Here is a 22777-nt window from a genome sequence, read left to right as displayed (position 1 = left end):
CTCTATGGACAAGTTCTGCCTGATGAGGAGAAAAGAATATCCTGGTCTGGTATCTGCTGCTTTAAAAGTAATAATTCCATTTGCTATTTCGTACCTGTACGAAAGTGCGTGTGTGTGTTTTATTTCATGGTAAACATTAAAACAAAGACAAGAAATCGCTTATCAGTTGAAAATGGCTTGATAATGTTCGTCAGGAAGATTGAACCGGGCATTGCTGTACTAGTGAAATTACACCATGCTTAGATGTCTCATTAGGTTTCAATTTTAATTGTATTTCAATGTGCAGGTTTTGTTCCTTATGTATTTTTCTAGCATTTCTATATACAATTCTCATTAGTTTCATATCATACCCCTTTCATTTAAATTCATTTTTAAACAACTCTGCACCCTTTGAAAATGTTCAGTAGACTTATTTTTTATTGTGCTTTACAGCAGGCCTATGTATAAAAATAAAAGTATGCCTATCAGAACAAAATTCAAAATAATATTTAAAAATAATTTCCGGTATTAGATTCTAACTATATTTATCTCTTCCGCTTATCTTCGCCACTCCCTAAGGGCCGCGACTCCCAGGTTGAGAAACCCTGCTCTAGGCATATATGAGTTATGTTGGAACATACATACATACACTTTTATTTGTATAAATACAGATAAGAGAGGGTTTGAGAGAGAGCGATTAAGGTATTACCGCTCTCAATCTCTTCACTTTACTTTTGCGATTCGTAAATTTCTTACGTGACAGTTTGGGGCTAGCTAGTTTTTTGTCTTGAACCACGATCCGATTTTCGATATGCTCTACCTAAATGCTGTAATGCGAATATTGAGAAGTTACCTGCGTATGAAAATAGCTGCAAATAAATACATTACATAACTTCTTTATTGCTATTACACGATTTTCTTAATTTGTATTTAATATTCACATATAACATACCGACGTTCTGTCAATACCTCAGTTGTTATATTTTAAAGATCAGTATTAATTATGTCGTGAAATGATATGAATATATATATATATATATATATATATATATATATATATATATTTGGTCTAGGAATTAATTCGTGCGGTTGGTACGCACACATTGAAGCTGTAGTACAAACACAAAATACATAAATACCTTAAGAAAAATATTGTCCATCGCTAGCCACCACTTTCGCCCATCTGTCAGGCAATGTACGGATTCCGTGGCGAAAGAAGTCCTCATCCTTGGAAGCGATCCAGTCAGAGACCCATGTTTCGATATCTTCTGAAGAAGTAAACCGCTGTCCAATCAAATCGTTGTTCATGCAATCGAACAAGTAGTAGTCCGAAGGAGCAACATCTGGTGAATACGGCGGGTGGGGTAAAACTTTCCATCCGACATTTTCTAAATAGGTTTTGACCGGTTTTGCGACATGTGGGCGAGCGTTATCATGTTGAACAATAAGTTTATCATGTCTGTTCTCCCATTCTGGTCGTGTTCTGGCCAGAGCTTGCTTCAAACGCATTAATTGTCGTCGATAACGTTCTCCATTCATAGTTTCACCCGGTTGCAGCAGCTCATAGTACACCACACCTTTCATATCCCACCATATGCACAGCATAACCTTTGCACAGTGAATATCTCGTTTTGGTTGTGATGGACCTGGTTCACCTGGTTTCACCCAGGCCTTTTTTCGTTTAAGGTTCTCGTAATGGATCCACTTCTCATCACCCGTAATAATTCGATGCAGAAACCCCTTTCTGCTCTGTCGTTGAAGCAGCAATTCGCAAATGGTTTTTCGTCTTTCAACGTCTCTGTCTTTCAATTCATGTGGAACCCAATGTGACATCTTTTGAATCATTCCCATGGCTTTCAAGCGTTTGGAGACTGTTGTTTGATCAACGCCTAATGCTGCTGCAAGTTGTTCCTGCGTTTGACACGAATCCTGCTCGAGCAATGCTGTCAATTCTTCGTCTTGAAATTTTTTTGGCTGTCCAGCTCGCTTTTGGTCTGCCAAGCCGAAATCACCACTTCTAAACCGTGCAAACCACTTCTGACACGTTCGCTCAGCTAGAGCATGGTCACCATACACTTCCACCAAAATACGATGACTTTCAGTCGCACTTTTCTGCATGTTAAAGTAATGCAGCAGGACACCCCGCAAAAACACTTTATCAGGCACAAATTGCGCCATGTTCACTTAGCTACAAACTGGTGTTGTTGACGCTTTAATCCACTGCCCTATACTACGAACGATACGCGATGACAGGGGTTTGCAACACATGTGTGGATACACGGAACTGTGGGACGCTCCGTTCGTTGCGCCATCTCTTGTCCACCCGCACGAATTAATTCCTAGACCAAATATATATATATATATATATATATATATATATATATATATATATATATATATAACTGATGAATTGTAATGTAACTATTTTACATAATTTTCATGCATCGAGGAAAGTAGAATATCATAAAAGAATCTCACCTGAACGGGTATCGAACTCACGATTTAAACGCTCGGGGTGTACCACTGAGCTAACATTACCGCTTTTCGGAATCTGCTTCTGAAATATAACTGAGCTCGTACGTAAATGCTCTTTTCCGTATGGAAATCACAATGACGAAACAAGAGTGTGAATACATAGTTTCGAAATATTGTATCATTAAGTATTTCAATCAATGTTCTTTTTTTCTACACTTAATACCATTTCAACATGTCTTATTATATTTAACAGAAGGAAAAACATATCTCTACATTTTTTCTCGATTGCTAAGGTTGGCTTGGAGGTTCGAACCAGCAGCTTTAGTTTACTGTTTTCCAAAGATACTCGAAGTTGGACTTCGAAAGTGTTCGTCTCAAAACAGCTATCATCATATCGCTCAATCTGTTTGGTATATGGTATATGTTTTTATACGTATAAAGTCAGTATAACAATTTATTCTTTAAACAGCTTTTCATATGTATTAATATTCCTTTATAAAAACTGTTTTTAATATTATTATTACGGCGCACCATTTTCAGATTTCTTTTGCGAGTCGTTGACCAAGTCGTTCCCCACAATAGGCGTGTCGTGCAAGTAACCAATTACACGTCAGGTACTAGCTTTTACCTATTGCTTCCTGCTCACAGCTCAGAACATTGGTAACTATGGATAGACGTACAGCAGTAATTGCTTTATGGGAGTTGGAAGGCTATTCTGCAACTGCAGCTAGCAGGCGAGTAGGTGTCCCGGCCTCTACAGGAAGGCGATGGATTCGGGAATATGGTGCTACACGTCAGACTGGTAATTTACGATCTCCTGGTCGTCCGCATGTGTCAACCGAAGCCGAAGATGCGAGATTAGTAAACGAAGCCCGGTTAGACCCACTAAGGACGTCTAGACAGCTAAGGGAAGCTTCTCTCTTTCCTGGTAGTAAGCATACAGCTCTGCGAAGGCTTCGTCATGCTGGGTTACGTGGCTGTGTTGCTGCCGTGAAGGAAAAACTCTCAGGCGACCACAAAATTTACGGTGTCGCGTTTGTACAGGCGAATGTGGGTCGCAATTGGGGAAACGTAGTTTTCTCAGATGAATCCATATTCACAACATCAAATGAGGGACGCCGTTTTGTGTATCGTCCGAGAGGCACCCGATATGACCCTGGATATGTGGCTGCTTGCAATCGCAGTGGCCATTTATCTATTTTATGTTGGGGATGGATTTCCAGTCGCGGAGCAGGACAGCTTCACAGAATTGAAGGACATCTGGACAGTGCTCAGTACTTAGACATTATGAATAATATCATGGTGCCATCTGTACGAGTATTTCAGCCTGATGGTGTAATTCAGTTCCAGCAAGACCAGTCGCCAATACATACTTCCCGTGTGGTTCAGGAATGGTTCGCAGGGCAGCCTGAGATTGATTTAATTGACTGGCCGCCTCGTGAAGCAACCTCAATCCCCTAGAAAATATGTGGGCAGAAGTGAAGCGTACTCTAAGGGACAGTTGGCCTGAGGCAGATCCAACAAGAACTCAGGATGACCTGTGGCATCTTGTTTCCGGAACATGGCTGGAGGTAGGGGAAGGAGATAGATTTGTCACCCATTTAATAGATTTTTTATACCCAGAAGAATGGAGCGTGTAATAAATTCAGAAGGGTCTTGGACACAATATTAATGTCCCCGCCTTAACTCCCGAAAGCAGCCCTTTTCAGGGCTACCTAAACGCTTCTGAAAATATTTCTAGAAGTAAACCACTCCTTGTATCCGATTTCAGTGCAATTCTAACAACAACAAAAAAAAAAAAAAAAAAAAAAAAAACCGATAAATCGCTGCAGGCTTTGAACTCAAGACCTCTTCATTACCAAGCCCGTACTCTACCAGTGAGCTAACATGACCACGCAACCCAAACACGATTTTCAATTTCTGGTATTCGATGACAATGATGCTCATATACTTTGCAAAGGGTGTATTCAACTTGGGATATTCCGCAACACACACACACACACAAACAAAGGGAGAGAGAGAGAGAGAGAGAGAGAGAGAGAGAGAGAGAGAGAGATGAATATACAACAACATATTCAACGTATTCGAATGAGACTCTAAGTAACGACATTCCGTTCTAAAGAAAATTTGTGTTTCTTCCCGTGACGTTAAGGGGATCGGGTAAAATTATGTGTCTTCAAGCAGGATCCGACTTTGGATACTCTGTTTATACACTTTCTATATCCGTAGGAATATACTGTATTTCACGAATGTAAAAACATGCTGTAATGAGAATATTGAGAAGTTACATCTGTATGACAAATAGCTGCAAATAAATACACTACATAATTTATTTATTGCTATTGAACGATTTTCCTAACTTGTATTTAACATTCTCATATATAATACCGACCTACTGTGAACACCTACCTATCTCAGATGTTATATTTTAAACATAATAATTACTATGTTCTGCAATGATTATGTTATATATATATATAACTGATGTTTTTTTTAATGTAATTATTTTATATAATTTTTCATGCATTGCGGAAAATACAATTTCATAAAAAAAATCACTGACCCAGATGGGAATCGAACTTGTAACCTTAAGATTTGAAATCCGACACCTTACCAGTGAGCTAACACAAGGATTTACGGAAACATGCTTCTAGCGAAACATGTGTAACGGTTCTCAAGAAAATTATGACATTCATATCCACTACAACGCTGTTTTTGTTCTACTTTGACTTTTATTTTAGTACTCAGGCGATAATTATGTTCTATGTCTTAACTTTGAGCATTCTTTTACATATGGAAAGATTCTTTAACGTATCTAAATGTTCCATTACGTATGGAGAGCTAAATGACAAACAAGAATGTGCTGACATTAATACAAGGTTTCGAAATATTGTATCATTAAGTATTTCAATCAATGTTGCTTTTTTTTTCTACACTTGGTAACAAGTCTTATTATATTTAAAAGAAGAAAAACACATCTGCAAACTTTTTCCCGATTGCAAAGGCTGGCTTGGAGGTTCGAACCTGGTTTACTTTTTTCCGAAGATACCCGAAGCTGGACTTAGAAAATGTTTGCCTCAAAACACCAATAAAGAATGCGCTCAATCTTTTTGAGACAAGGTGTACATGACGAGGACTTTAGCTGAATGACTTACCAATAATGGTGGTGGTGGTGGTAGTAGTAGATGAAGATTATTATTATTATTATTATTATTATTATTATTATTATTTAAGGAAAAACAGAAAGATCATACACGAAGACGAAGAAGTTAGCGGAGGACCGTGGAGCATGGAAGGTTCTCAGCTGCGGCAAGTGACCTGCCAATAAAGGCAGAATACCTATGATGATGATGATCTTCATTATTTCGAGTGATATTTTAGTGTCTATTTTTTAAATTTTAAGAGCCTATTTGCCTGCCTATTTTCCAGGTTTTTAATGCCTAAACATCCGGGCTCAATTGATAACTCTGCATGATCTCATTTTCGTGAAAGGTCATTGGCGGCTTCTAAGGTGTTCAGCTTTGTAAAGCGTCCACGGTTTCAAGTCTTTCTAATGCAATTTTGTTGATAAAATCTCGTTGTAGTCCTAAAGATAAGTGGTGAATCTTCTGTTCTTCTGACGCGTCTGGTATTAATTGTCTTAATGCACGGAGTTTACGCAAAAAATATGAATCTATGGGTTCATCTGCTCCCTGCTCGACTTGCAATAATTCCTGTTTCGTCTTGTATGGTGGACGACCTGCTCAGTGCAGCTAATTTAGATTTTAAATTTTCATAGGATAATGTTCCGAATTGGTTCTGGGTCTTAAGTTGTAATACTAGGTCTAATACTGTATCCTGTAAGTATATTGGTAAAATTTCCTTCTTTCCAGCTGGTGACCATGACTGCATGTTTGCCATGTAATCGAACAACATGAAAAATCTGTCTGGATCCTCATGCACGTGTTCTGAATATTTCGTAAGATGAGGCATGCTAAAAGACATATTAGATGCACCCTCTGTCATCTTGAAATTTGTATTGTTATTTCCTCCTGGCCTATATGTCTGTTTACCAAATCTCGTTTCCGGCATAAAATCGCACTCAAAGAAGGTAAAAAAAGAAGAGAAAGAACAGAAAATATAACAGAAAAATTTTGGCACTGACCTAATTGATTCTGTGCCTGTTAAAGTTAAAAAGCGCGTCCCGTACCAAACTTCCGTGCCTGTAACCGTGAAATATTTTGTAGGTAGAGACAGATAACGTTCCGTGTGTATTTTTTCCCTTCACCAATTTTATTACAAAATTCTAAATACAAAATGTCCTTGAATTACAAGGATTACTCTACTAATGTCTTCTTCCAAGTGACTTGGATGAAGGAGGATGGTGTTCTGCACGGTGCCCCTTCATTCAAAGCAGTCTCCAAAGCACCTGCAGGGTTTCGGTGAATCTTATAGGAAAACCCCCTCAGCCCAAAGCAGCATCGCGAGGTTAGTTATGGTGAGAATCCCTTAGTCCAAACCGACCTCGGGTTAAGGTAAAGGTGTACCTCTAGTCCAAAACGACCTTGGAGTAGGTGTTGGTTATTTGATTAGCGGTCAGACTGATGCTCGCTTCCTCCGTGGTTCCTCTTTTATGTGTCCTCTTCGGGTAGCTCGTCTTCTTTCGGTTCCCTTCGTGTGGCTCGTCTCCTTTCGATTGCCATTGTGTCTTCCTCTTTACTGTATCGTCTGTTATTTGTAAATATTAGCACGTGTCGTCTATGAGCATGAGCATGTGCTTGTGTTGTAATGTGGGGATCCTTACAATATTAATGAGTAAGGAAGAAACACTGAGGATCCAAGTAATAGAAATACAATTATCATATATGTAGTACAGATAATGAATGTGGTCTTCATTACTAAAATTCTCTCACGGTGAAAAAACGTTTCAGATGTGTATATATAAGTGAACGATGAAAGACTCTTTTGTTTTTGATTCGTGGGAGAGAAATTGTATCGTTAGCAATTTCCACCGAAGAAAAGAAATTATTTGCGTCGCAAAAATAAAGTATAAATTGAAGAATGATTTTTGTCTTTCCACAATATAAAGAGCGTCCAAAAACATTACTTACATAACCTGGTGACGGTTTTATTAGCATCCTTGTTTAATTGGAGTTTAAATAAAAATATTTATCCTGAAGCTAAGATGGTAGTAGCTATTCATAAAATTTTTGAAAAAAAATAATGTGCAACTACTTCTATAGATAGCACTGTCTGTGATGAGTTGGATGCTAATGAAAATTGTTATATAAATGGTAAATCTGTTATTACAATTTGACAAGTTTTACGCAAAGTCTATTTTCTGTTACTCGATCTGATGGTTAGCCTAATGTTATTTACTTTGATTTTGCAAAAGCGTTTGATAAACTTCATCATTTATTAATAAGCAAGCTCTACAAATACAAACTGTCTAATAATATAATAAAATGGCTAGCTTCTCATTTAAGTAACAGGAAATTTAGAGTTAGGTATAATGGCTATACTTCCTCTATTTGTAACATCTGGAGTAACGGAACCTTCGCGGTTTTTACTTTACGTAAGTGATTTACCTGGTAAGTTAACCTGTAAGTATTTGATGTGTTCTAGTGACATTGAAATATTTAGTGAAATCAGTACTGTTCAAGATGAAGTTATAAATACATTGCAAGAAAACATTGATATATTAGCGAAATACTCAGCGAATAATTTCGTACCTTTGAATATTGCCAAATTTCAAGGTATAACTTTTTCTAGGAGAACTTATCTTTTGTCTTATGAATATAAAACATGAATTTCTCGTATGGGAAATTTAATTTGGAACTTACGTTAAAGATCTAGGAATAATATTAGGTAACAATTATTATTTCAAAAACATTTACAGGTAATCACATCTAGAGCCAGAAAAACTTGAGCAATGTTAGAGTCACTCTGCCGTAAGTTTCCAAGTATTAATACCGTATTTACGCGTGTAAGCCGCGCACCCCCAATTTCTGGAACGTTAAAATTGGAAAAAAAAAAAAGTGTAAGCAGCGCACATCAATTTTCTGGAAAAAAAAAAACGGTACAATGTATTTTTCATCCTACTTTTAATTATTAAAATTGTTATACACAGAGACAATCCAACAATACTGTGATTATTAACAGAAATCACTCCCGTGCATAGCTTTCTTCGTCGCCGAGGAGCTGGAGCACGTATCACCATCGGACTAAATAGTCTCCGCTCCCATCGCTGGCATTGGAAAGGCAGCATTTTTTAAAGCTGCGGATGACAAGATCTTCTGGAATTGAATTCCATGCTTCACTAATCCATTCGCACAAAGGGCGAAGTGCAGGTTTCTTAATTCGGCCAGTTGACGTAGTTTCGTGTACTGCAGTTGCCATCCATTCAGTGTACAGTCGCCGCAAGTGGTTGTAGAAAGGCCGGTTGATGCAAAGAGGAATGATGAGCTGTAACTTGTCATTTTATATTAAAACTTTTCTACTCGTGTAAAATTACTCACAATATTCCAGTATTAGGTTAATAAAAGCTCCCCGTAATTTTAAATGCTTGGTGGCTCAGTCAATTCTACATTTTCTCGTGTATGCCGCGTATCCTGTTTTTTGACTTCGTTTTTGTGCAGAAAAGGTGCGCGGCATACACAGATAAATACGGTACTTGCAAAAGTCTGCATGCGTAACGTGCGTTCCGATTTGGAATATTGCGCGGTGATTTGGAATAATGAAGTTAAATATTTTAAAATATTGTTGAGTCTATTTAGAATTACTTCTAACGTGTTGATTTTTACGAAGCTTTTTTTGTATATTTATTTTTACGATTTCGGCTGCATATACAGCTTGTGTTGCTAGCTAGTGTAATTTGCCTGGTGTCAGATATATTCTAAGATTTAGTTGTATGTGTTTAGCTGCATGTGTCATATACCTGCTGCCCTGGCGCACCTGTAGCTGTGTATGCGATTTTCTGCCTAATAAACATTTAAATTATTATAATTATTTTGCAGCTTATAATGTTGGTACCAGAGTGGAAAAAAATAATGATTTTTTTTTTTAATATCATTTTTGTTGATCTTTTTGATTTAAATCAAATCTTTCTTCTCGTATAATACAAGTCGCGAACTAAAGAAAAAAAAACCATTAGGAATGAGTATTAAATGTTAATTATGCCATTTAAGTGAAAGTATTGGGGTTTAATTTTGAATTAATCCCCAATCGTTAACCTATTTCAATCCCAAACAATGTTTCTTAAGCATTAAGGAAAAAACGTACAGCGTTTATCGGCATGACACTTTTATTTTCACAAAAGTTACTGAATTTGGAAGGGGCATATTTTAAAAAAATCGAAACTAGCTGGCGGCACGAAATATATATAAAGTACATAAATTTCCCCTAAAATTAACTAACTCTATGGCCTATGGAACCCGGAGGTTCAATGCTGCGAATACAAGAGCTCTCCATTGACTTTCATTCTTATCCAACTGGATCCAGTTTCTACTTTATATTCCAATTTTTGCGAGATGCATCTTAATATTGTCCTCTCATCTGCGCCTAGGTTTTCCTAATGATTGTTTTCCGATTGGTCTTCCAGTTAAGACTTTGAAAGCTTTCCTACTTTCTTCCACCCTGGCTACATGACCTGCCCACCTGAGCCTCCTAGACTTGATAACCCTAACAATATTTCGTAAAACGTATAAATTATGTAGTTCGTCGTTATGAAGTTTGCGCCTTTTCCCATTCTCGTTCCTCTTGGGTCCGAATATTCGTCTCAGGATCTTGTTCTCAGATACTTTCAGCCTATACTCTTCCCTCATAGTAAGCGAACATGTTTCGCAACCATACAGAACAACAGGCATGACTATCGTTTTATATATATTTTAAGCTTCAAATTCCTCGACAGAGTTCGCGAAAACGAGAGATTTTGAACTGAATAATAACACAAATTCCCTGCTTTTAGTCGACATTTAATTCCTTCGTAAATATGTTTTTCGTCTGTTAGATATTTGAGATATGATCCTAGATATTTGAGAGTATCCACTTTATCAAAAGTATTATTCGATATTTTAACGCATCCAAATTTGCCGTATTACGATCCCGAGGAATTTCTATGTATTTAGTACATAAATTTCGCCTAAAGTTTTAAAATTATTATTATTATTATTATTATTATTATTATTATTATTATTATTATTATTATTATTATTATTATTATTATTATTATTATTATTATTATTATTATTATTATTATTGGATTATTATTCCAAGATGGCACCGACTGAAGAAACATGTGTTCTATGCCTCAGACCATTTTTCGGTAAACAACTAATATTAGCATGTTGTTTATGTAAAATTAGATTCCATATAAAGAACTGTCTAAAATTTGGACGTATTGAATACGACATGTATTTCTTCAATGGTAAATCAACGTATGAATGTCAGAATTGCATTAGGAATAGAGATGAGAATGTGACCATTACTCCGTTTACAACGAAGCAATTTGGATCCTGAAAAGATGATCAAAATGTGAATTCTGATGCTGAGATAAGTGAAGCTGAAGATATAGAAGAGAAATCAGATTCGATTTTAAGCCATTAAGAACAGAACTGCTCTACTTGCTGTGTCGAAGTGAAAAATAAGCTATTTGAGGTGCTGGTTATGTTAAGTGATATTAGTGAAAAATATGATTCCTTGGAGGCTGAACTGATATCGATGAAACAAGAAAATATAAAATTAAATGAGTTGCTATCAGCCAATAATAAAGCTCGTACATTTGCTGAAGTGATAAATAGTTCAATACCCTCTGATCAAAAAAAAAAAAAAAAAAAAAAAAAAAAGTGCAAGGTGATTCTATGAATGTCATGGTCAATCACAATGAATCACCTTCTAACAGTTTACCACAGGAAACAAGTGTTGGTGAATGGAAGCTGGTAACCAAACGCCTATGGCGAATCAACCAAAAACTGCCGAGTGGAACAAAAACTACAACCTTATCTGACTCTGACAACAGGAATCGTAATACTTTAATGGAAGGAAAGAATGCCACGGGCAAACTGAAAGTAAACAAAAAAGGTCCTCGTACGTCTGCACTGTTTGTGACGAGACTCGATCCTAGTGTTTCATGTAAAGATCTTTCTGCATTTGTGAAGGAAAGTGCTAATGTTAATGTTACTAAATGTGTACAGTTAAAAACAAAACACAGTAGTTATTATTCGTTTTATGTAGCTGTAGAAGAAAACGATTTTGATTGTGTCTATAATCCGAATGTCTGGCCAGATGGTGTCTTATTTACTAAATTTATGGGTCGACTAAAGGAAGAAATTGTGTGCCATGAAGTTAGAGCTGAAAAGGTGGATAGTAAAGGTAAATAAATAGCATAAAATAGTATAAAAGAAGTATGACGCACTTGCGATTATATTATCAAAATGCTAATGGAATTAATACCAAAGAGAAGGTATTTATAGATAAAGTAAATTGTAATGACTTTGATATTTATTGTATCACTGAAACTTGGTTAAAAGAAACGAATCAACACTTTGTACAATTATCAAATAATTACAATACTATACGTAAAGATAGAAACTTCGCACTAGTAAACAAGACTAAGGGTGGGGGCTGTATAGTTATCATAAAAAAGGAATATGCATATGAAATTATAACACCCTCAGATGATACTCTTGATATTATTATAGTTAAAGTTTCAATCCCTGACAACAAGCCATTATTATTGTGCTTGCATTATATTCCCCCTGACTTACCATTAAAGAATTTTATTAACTATTGTGAATGGTTAACCACTTTTCTAATAACAAGAAATTGTAACCTCATAGTTTTAGGTGATTTTAATGTAGGTGGAATAGATTGGGCTACTGGAACTATAACCACATATAACTATTACACTATGAAAAAAGCTGACTAAGTAATATACTTAATCTAAAACAATTGAATAGGTCGTATGATCCTAATGGAAAGATAAAGTTCTAGACCTGTTGCTAACCAACATGGATAATAGTTTCATTGTGTATGATGTCCCAACTTTAATAAAAATTGACCGCATCTACCCACCTTTTGTTTTTGAATGGGAAGTAATTAAAAGTAATAATAACAATCAAGACAATATCTCGAACCAAACAAAAGTTTTTGATTTTAAGAATCCTGACTTCTTAGGTGTATATCAGGGTATCAAGGCAATGAATGAATCGAATGAAGATACAAGTGATATTAATACTATGACCAACAGTCTCTATGATAGTATATATAATGTCCTAGATATTTATGTACCTTGGGGGCCGCGGTGGCTCAGTGGTAGAGCGTTCACCTCTGGTGCTAGGGGTCCCGGGTTCGATCCCAGCCCCCGCCAAGTGAACCTTGTGGTGGACAAACACCGTGTGCGTGGGTTTTCTCGGGGTTCTCCCGTTTCCTCCCACTTTCTTCATTCCACCATTTCATTCATTACTCATCATCACCGTCTCCTTTATCCTAACCGGCATAACCGTGGGACGTAAAACTCAAAGATTTCATTTCATTTCATTTATGTACCTAAGAAAGTAGTCATTAATAAACCCAAGTTTAAAGACCCCTGGATGAATAGGGAACTGAAAACTTTAATAAATAAGAAAACTAAATGTTTCGTCAAAGCAAGACAAACCAATGACAGTATGTGGTTCCAAAGGTATTCTACATTACGTAAAATTGTAAAAACGAAATATCTAGAAGCGAGAAAAGCCTATTATCTTAGTTTAGAAAACAGCATTGTTAGTGACAATAAGATCTTCTGGAAAGTATTTAAAAACTCAGATAACAAAAAATTACCTAAGGAAATGAAATATAATGATACAAATTTGGGACCAAGTCATGTAAATGGCCATAACATGTATTCTACATTACATATCTGTAGCGGAGATATAATTAATATACCTAATATTTCTGAATCGGATGTCCTTAGTGCAATTAAACAGATCAATGGAAGTACCTCTCCTGGTCCAGATAAGATATCGTACTATATAATAAAAGCATATGATACTGAGTTATCATCCATTCTGGCAAATATATTCAATGAATCACTCAGATTAGAGAGTTTCCATCGACATGGAAACAAGTATATATTATACCTGTACATAAAACAGAAGATAAAAATAATATGAAAAATTATAGGCCAATCACATTAGTTAATGCATTTAGTAAGATATTTGAAATAATAATACACAACCATATATACTTTAATGTAAAAAATAAACTAACTGAATTTCAGCATGGGTTTTATAAAGGCAGATCAATTGTTACGAATCTTTGTACATTTTACAGATTTTACGTACTTAGCTCTTAAAAATAGACTACAGGTTGACACTATATATATATTGATATGTCAAAGGCTTTCGACTCTATAGAACATGGACTTCTAGTTCGTAAATTATCCAATGTTGGTCTATCTTCTCAGTATATTCGATGGTTCCAAAGTTATTTATCAAACAGAGAATATAGAGTGAAAATTGGTCATATAACTTCCAGTATTGGCTGTATAAAAAATGGTATACCTCAGGGATCTCCTTTAGGACCACTTCTTTTTCCATTATTTATTAATGACCTGACGGAAAAGGTTAAATTCTCAATTATTATATGCTGATGATTTGAAGTTATTTAGAATAGTGAATAGCGAATACGATAACTACTTACTCCAAAAAGACTTGGATAGTATTAGTATATGGTGTAAAAATAACCTACTGAAAATAAACTGTAATAAAACTAAATTTATTTCATATACCAATAAGACGCAATACTATGTTAGCAAATATGTCATAGATGGAATATCTCTGCAGAAAGTTGAAAAGATTAAAAATTTAGGCACAACATTTGACATGAATATGAAATTCAACTATCATATTAATGACATAGTACATAGAACACGAAAGACTATGGGGTTTGTATTTAGGCAGGGGCCTAAGTTTAAAAATGCAAACACATATGTCTATCTATTTAAGGTACTTGTAAGACCCAGTTCAGAATTTGGTGCAATTATATGGAATAATATATCCACGACATTATGTAGCAAAATTGAATCGGTTCAAAAATGTTTCATTAGGCTATTGTGTAGAAATTAAAAAAAAAAAAAAAAAAAAAGATTACTACTCTCATAGTTATGATTACTGGAACGAATACTGGGGGTTGCAAGAATTACATGTAAGAAGAAAAATTATAGACAAAAACTTTATTCAGAAAATTTTAGATAATAGATAAAGTAGCGAATACTACGTACATAATATAGGTATAAGGGTACCAACATATAATATTAGAAAAGCATCGGAAATGGTTCCCATGAATAAAAATTCTATAATCTTAAGAAAACTGACAAGTTCTTTTAATATATTATCGGGATAATTGTATTTATTAAACAGACGTATAGATTTTATTAGGTATGTATATTTTATATAGTATATCTGTATGTTTGACGGTATCCTTATTTTAAGGACAATTTGAAGAAAATTGACTAACTATTTTAATGAATAATGAAGTAATTATGTTTATCCAGATAAGATACAAGTCATAAAACTATGTATATATTATAAGATAGACAATGACCTCCTATCGTCGAAACAAATGTATTGTTAATATTAAGAGGAATGTAAGATGTGTGTTATAACCCTTAGTTCTATGACTAAGTGCTGTATTTTTGCTATCTGGCTGTTCATGGCACTAAAATAAATATATTATATTATTATTATTATTATTATTATTATTATTATTATTATTATTATTATTATTATTTTGTTTCGGAGAGGGGATCGGGCTCCTCTAAATACGCTCCTATTATCTGGAAACAAATAGACGTGGACACAAAAGAATTTTCGTCTTAAATGCCCATGGTGATTTCTCCGATGGAATAGTTAACGATTTAATAAAAATCCTATGTTACGAATAGAAAAAAAAAAAAAAGCAGGATTCACCCGCTACCCGTTCGAAACGGTAGGTTCCCTAATCATCCTCTACATGATACTTGATTTCATAGTGTGCTTACATACATTTGAGTCTCATTGTATTATGATTATCTTCCATAATCGAAATAACAGAACAGAAACTGGATTTTACTTATTTTTCCTTTCAATTGATTTATTTCGGAATTTGATTTAAATCAATGTTCTTTATTTAAAAAATCAAGTGATTTAAATCTTGATTAAAATTGTAATTTAAATCAGACTCATTTAAATCAATCTACCCTGATTGGTACTCTTGCTTTATTGAGTCTCTATTGAGCCTATTCACTTATATAGTATAGTACTTTCACTCATTTGATTTGAAATTCACTTTTTTCTGTTATGAATTACCTCCTAGAAACGTAAAAGCACTGCACAATCGTGTCAGTATTCGTGGTGTTCCATTTTCATCCCAGCAGAGTCCAGGTTTTTTAATGTTTCTGTTGTCTATAAATGATGTGTTTTCTTTTGTTGATCAGATATAATATCTATTCCTGCCTGTGTAGGTAATGAATGGCATAAGAGAGTTCTCTCATATTTTCAAACCTTGTCATTATTAAACAATAATATTCTGATAGTCAGAAAGAATTTTAATGATTGTAAAGTTTGATAGTATAAACAAATCAATACGTGGGAAATTTTCAAAAGTTGGGAACCAGATAAGATAGCGTTTTGATTCAAAAATTAATTTGATAAATTCCTTTCAACTTCTAGACAAATTTCATTAATTGAAATACGAGAGCGTCCGTCTTAGAAATTAAATAGAATCACATGACGTAGCTTACGAGAGTAAATCTTTTGACTTGGAAGAGAAAATTTCCTAAATCGTGAATCTTAGGGAAGTATTTTGTCTTTGTCTCTCAAATAACTCTGACACAAGCCAAAACGTGCAAATTGTTTACATCAATTCTGTATTCATTCTTCCTAATTGAAAAGAAGAAGAAGTGAAGTATGGGATTACACAAACAAATCTCCTTCACTCTTTAGTAGTTCCAAATTCGTAGCAGTAGACTCTTTAGTAGTAGTCAGAAACTTTCCATGTTTGTGAAGCAGGGAAGGAATCTTCATACAGAAGTGAATTCTGTTGTGCTCATATGTGTGTTCCGTTTCCCTTAGAAAGTAAGATCAAAGAGCACTCGGGATCACACAGTGATGATACACTCATCATACGCTCATCTGTCAAGTCATTCATCGAATTTTATTCGAGTTTTGCGACAGTCACTTCCATCATTTCAGAGTTCAGCATAGTAACTATCATTATAGAAGTCTTTTCGTAAGTCTATGTTACCCGTACCCAGAAATAACTCACAAATTGATTTATATAAATAAGTTTTTAATTCTTTTCTATTAACTTTATTCTATAATTAATTCCCTATTAACGGTGTACATTCTACCGTAGATTAACATAAGTCTTTACCATTATTAAACTATGAACTAAGCACTTTTACTACTAATACTGAACTTTCAGGTTACAAGTTCTGAGTTAGTTTTACAACGGTATGTTTGTTCAGTGGCAACGTGCAGAGAGTTGAATCTTATTACACACTATACCTGTCCCTCTCTGTGACAGAATGGAGGGAAAACGCATTTCGTTTTTTGCAGAATTATGGGAATCGGGAAGGATCGTGGATCTTTTTATAGGAGTTACAATTAAGCTAAGAAGGACCGTCTTGGTTTTTATAACCTGAAGTGTGGATATCAGATATTTAGTGTAACGTTAATTCAGAATGTTCTATGTTATAGTACTTGTAAATACTATGAATTAAACAAAATTATTGGTACAGCAAAAAAGCAATACTTAATAAGCGAGAGATGGTTGTCGATCTGGTAATAGTAATTTATTTATTTTTTAATGTAGAACACTTCTATATGACCATAGATTTTCACAATCTCATTACTGATTTTTTCAGGTGTTTTGTCCGTTTCAATGTGTAGCACTATTGTGGGTGACCTCAACAGAACACACATAAACGAAACAGCATTTGAAATGAGTGCTCTTTCAACAAATACTACGTTGCAGACGAAATCTCAAGCACAAACTGTAAAAGGTACGTAACAAGTGAAGTATCGAATGCATGTAATTGTAAATAACGCTTAAATACACCTCTTAAAATTAGTGGTATTACCTTGCGGAATTTTTTTGTTTATTGTCCAGTTTCAGGTTTTGTTGTACTCAGAACTTACATATAAAGCCTAAACCATATGCACTCTGGCTGGGTTTGTTAGTTTATTAGCATTAGTTTCGATAGTTACCTTCTTTTAAGTGAATGAATGAGTCAATCGATTCAACAATTGACTCTATGGTCTAAGGAACTGGAATGTTCAATGTCGTATTCACAAAAGCTTTCCATTGATTTCTCTCTTTAAACAACTGATTCCAGTTTCTGCTGTGTATTCTTGTGTCTGCGAGATCCATCTTAATGTTGTTCTCCCATCTGTGCCTAGATCTTCCTGTTTGTCTGTCTCCTTGTGGGTTTCTACTTAAAATTTTCAGAACTTCCTTCTTTCTTCCGTTCTGGCTACACAACCTGCCTACCTGAACCTATTAGGTTTAATGACCCTAAGAATGTTAGGTTAACGGTTTATGAAGTTTTCACTGTTCTTCATTCCCATCCTTGAGACCAGATATTCCTATCAGGAATTCTATTTTCAAATACATTCAGTTTGTATTCTTCCCTCAAGCCTTGTTTCGCCGCTTTTTCTCATTGAACATTTATGTAGTTTTATCGTTTAGGTTTTGTCCTGAAATGAGTTCAATAATTGAGTAAGAACTTCGTAAGATTCCAACAAATCTGTTTTTGAAAAAAACGAAGAGAACTATTTTTTACTCAACATATGTACTACAGATAATAAAGTTTAAGGAAGCGCTGGAATATCTGAAGTCAAGTGTTTCAAGAAACAAGTTTTCAAATTGCATCGTGTGAATGTGTTCATAATGTATGAGAAAAGGAAAATTTGGTATAAATAAGGAAATTCCTTCCATTTTTTTTTTTTAATTTGGCGTCCCATGGAGCAGTTCCGGCTGCAGATACTTAAATATAATATATCTTGAAAAATATTATGGCCTCTACTTTATGCGTATGCCAAGTTTCGTTGCAACATTTAGAATAATTTCTTCTTCTAATTTCTCTTTTTATATTATCAACTTTATCTTGTACTTTTTCGTATTTTTACATACTTTATAAGGATTTTAAAAAGTGCGATATGATGGAAGAATAGACAATCTCTGATACTTTAAAGGCAAACTCATCTGACAACCGTATATATGATATGTGGGATTAGATGAGAGTGTAAGATTCTGATATTAGTAAATTAATTTTGCTTCTTCCTTTTGAATCAGCGTTATGTTGCACATTTTGACCATCGTGATCTCGATGACCAAAACTCATGTGTTAAGTTTTTAATTTTTCTTTTAGTTTTTTTTTTTTTTTTTAAATTCTGTCCAATGATATAAATTTTTATCTCCATCTTGGCAAAGCGTTGTTGCGTTTATATAAACATTACGATAATCATTTGACTTAATTATAATAACTACAAATTGATCTCCATACAAAGCCTTATCATATTTTTGTGTTTAGGTTTCTTGATTAGTTCGAAACATATGTTTGTAATATCCATCTTCCGTCTTCGTATACGGAAAATCTTTTTTATGTATTTAATTTTTTTTTATCAAATCTTTTATGTATATCTACATTAAAGGTAAGCACATTACTACATTACATTACTTTTCTTTATCCAGCTATTAGTTTATAACCTATTTTGCATAACATTTTTTCTATAAGATAATCATCTGTACGTTTAGTTTTTTAATATTTGTGATTGATAAAAAGAATCATTTTACTTCATTATTTAAATCTTGAATTTTATATGTCGATGCAGTCTAAGACATAACCCCATTAATAACAAATACTTCCGTTGACCAGTTGTATGTATATCCTTTCTTAAACAAATCTTTAGATTTGTTTACACGAAGGTAATCACTAATTTTATGCTTTGGTTTAACGCATTTATATTATTTCTTATACTTATTTTCCAATATTGTTATTTTTCATTAACTATTTCGAATTTCATGCTAATTGTTCTATGAATTCAATTTTTATATTTATCAGTAAATTTTGGTAATATTTCTAACCATTTATAGTTTCCTTGAGTACTAATATTTTTTTATGTGTTTTGTTTCAAGGTTTGGTAAAAACGTTCTGTGACAGAAGCTTTTTACCAATATAAGTTTAGTAATGATTATTACAGTTTTTCATCAATTTTTAAATCTTTGTTATAAAATTCTTTACCTTGATCTGCTCCTAAATCGTTTCGATAGCAATTTTTTAATACTCATTGAAATACTTTTACAATACTAGCACTAGTCTTATCTTCAACAGGAACAACAAATGAATATTTAAAAAATTGACAAATGAAAATTTGAATACACATCGATAATCATGAGTAAATATTTATAACCGTTCTTTATTTTCGAATTTACTTTTTGTACTTCATTATTTATTTCGGCAAGACTGCTTGCCGCAAACCGTCAATTATTTTTGTAATGTTTAATATTTCGAAATATTTCCTTGATTGTGTATGTATTTCTTCAATAATTTCTTCTCTAATACTTATACCTTCTTCTAGTCAATCTTCCGTAACAAATTGTGTTTTAATAGTATCTTTATATATGTTTAATTTTTCTTTTCTATTTTAAATAGTATTTTTCTTTGTGTATCTTCAAGTATCTTCAAAGCCTTTCACACACCATAACACATCCTCATTGCTATTTGTTTAATAGAAATCATGAAAGTTCTCTTTGTATATTGACAAACATTAATTGGCCTTTTTGCGTGGCAAAATTTGTATTGGCTTGCAACGTTATTATATCGTTCTTTTTAAAATCAAAATGAAAATTTTCAATTACAGTATCGTTTAGAAATATATTTACAAATTCTTATAATGGTTTAAATCCGTATGCATTACTTGTTCCATTAGACAAATTTGTAACCATCAGATTTCTCAATCGACATAAGAGGTTTATAGTTTCTGCGTAATTAACTTAAGAGTAACTTTCTTTATTTTTTTTTTAATAAGCATCTCAATACCATTCATCTTTATATATGCGCCTTATAATGATTTTAATATATCATTAAATTTGTTTCTATCACTTTCTATTTGTTTATTATTATTTATTGATTCATGCTATTCTAATGTTAATGAATCTTGTTCATCAATTCCATTCTCTATATTAAATAATGCTTGGTTTGTAAATTTAATCCATATTCTATAATTTGTTGTAAAAACTTTATTTATTTTAGATTTAAAGGCTTGATGACTTATTAAAATTGATGTATGTAATAGTTTTTATATTTATATTTATCAAACTTTTTTTTTTTCTTAACATCATTTAAATTCTTTAATAGTTTTAATTGCTCCTCGCTAATTTTAATACTTGGAACATCACCTTTGTTATCTTTAACAACATTATCAAATATATCCATATTGTAATATTCCAATCATGTATACTTATAAACAAACGAGCAGACTACACTGTACCAGCTCTTACATGTCTAAGAAGAAAGAAGACGTCATCTACAACAGCTCTAGTGCCGAGATTCGAGAGACCCCGAAGACTCGACACAAAATGAGGAGTAACGAATACCCCAGCATCAGTCTGCTCTGGGATTGCCCTATCTAACTTCTCCCAATCTGGTCGGTTTAGTTGGGCCATAGAGTCTCGGGGTCAGCTGGAGTCGGCTGCTTCGGGCCGTATAGCATTCCCATCTAATTAACCTGCTCTGGTCAGCTGCCTCAGGGTGTATGGTATTCCCATCTAATTAACCTGCTCTGGTCGGCTGCCTCAGGGTGTATAGTATTCCCATCTAATTAAATGTTCTGGTCGGCTGCCTCAGGGTGTATAGTATTCCCATCTAATTAATCTGCTATGATCGGTTGCCTCAAGGTGTATAGTATTCCCATCTAATTAACCTGCTTTGGTCGGCTGCTTCAGGCAATGGAGTAGTTCCATACAAATTAACCCACTCTGGTCGGTTTCATCGGGCCGTGGAGTATTCCAATGTAATTAACCTGCTCTGATCAGCTGCACTGGGTCATAGAGTAGTTTTGTAAAAAACGGTTTTTTTTCTGTGGTTTTTTTTTCAATAAAAAACCGTTCTTTTTCATGTTTTTTTCAAATGTCTGTTTTTTTTCTGGCAACTATTATTTATTGATTTAGGTTGAAGATTATTGAACTAATCAACAGAACTTGAGTCGAAGCCCTCGTAACTTACAAATCGTTTGTTTCTTTGTACTTATACGAGCAAAATTGAGCGATTATTCCTTTCGGACCCAGGGCATTTTTGACGTTTTCCTACATTTTCAGTTATTGCTCAAAAACCATTTACCCGATTGATATGGTAAAGATCTTGTTTTTTAGAAAAGGAATGTGGCTATTTTTTGGTGTAAGTTGCATTGCAGTGTTGCCAACGGATGGGAAATTACTGAAGGAAATGTAGGGGTGAAAATTTACAAAAAAATTTTCTAACCAAATTTCAAGCCTTTTTTTTTTTTTTATCTAGCACCACTGTGGCCATATGGGTCCAAGTCACCTAAAAAATTCTTTGGTGTTTTGGCAAGGTACAATGAAAACCTGAAGTTGCAGGCTTCCATTCAAAGAGAGAAAGAAAATTCTCTGTCACCATATTGACAACCCGCTCAATTCGTGCCTGAAATTGGGGATGCAAAAGTTGAATTGAGCAGATCACCTTCCACTCACCATCTAGAATGAGTGGGCAAGTATCTGTTTTATAAGCGAGAGGTTTTGAATAAAGCACATTTCTATTGGGGATTAACTTGTAATGATAACTCATAAATTCAATTATTAAACAACAATTATATTTCTTATTAGAAAGTGTGTTGCTAGTGTAAAATGTCGTGGATTATAACGGATATTTAGAATCTTTGCCATACGAGCAGTGCATATCGAGCATTGAGCATTTGTACTCTGAATTTGAAGTCACACATACCTTTTACTGTTGTCTTCAGTTGACGTTCTCTGTTGATGATCTCCGGGGTTTCTACGTTGAGGTCGATATCGCCAGATTGATATCGAAACAGACAGGCGTCTCTGGTTAATAGATGGTCTGCATTGGATATGGCGTCTCGAACCAATGCTCCGGATTAACTAACGTTAACTGTTAGTTGTTTGAAGATCGGATTACCGATGTTGTGATTGACTTCGTACTTCAAATCACATTAGAAACTTAACAGCGATGAACTCAAAACTACTTCGACGAAATGCTCCGTCCTTCTCTCTCAAAAGACATGGAACTTCTGTCTCAAAAGACGTAGAACTTCTCCATCGAACGACGTGGAACTTCTCTCCCAAA

The 22777-nt window shown here is 34.3% G+C and overlaps 1 protein-coding gene across 4 annotated transcripts in view; it reads left to right on the top strand.

Annotated features, from left to right (window-relative positions):
- Positions 1 to 22777, top strand: part of LOC145664449 (DNA topoisomerase 2-binding protein 1-A-like) — a 1008895-nt gene that overhangs the window by 425341 nt on the left and 560777 nt on the right. For all 4 annotated transcript variants that reach the window (XM_081731135.1, XM_081731136.1, XM_081731137.1 and 1 more), the window contains one exon: positions 17318 to 17455. In XM_081731135.1, the coding sequence (XP_081587261.1) occupies positions 17318 to 17455 (138 nt within the window). The remainder of the gene's footprint in view (positions 1 to 17317; positions 17456 to 22777) is intronic.

This window comes from Thermobia domestica, chromosome 11 (assembly GCF_964235325.1).
Source record: "Thermobia domestica chromosome 11, izTheDome1.hap1.1, whole genome shotgun sequence".
Lineage (NCBI taxonomy): Eukaryota > Metazoa > Arthropoda > Insecta > Zygentoma > Lepismatidae > Thermobia > Thermobia domestica.
The sequence above is the reverse complement of the archived record's forward strand: the minus strand, read 5'-3'. Positions and strand labels throughout refer to the sequence as shown.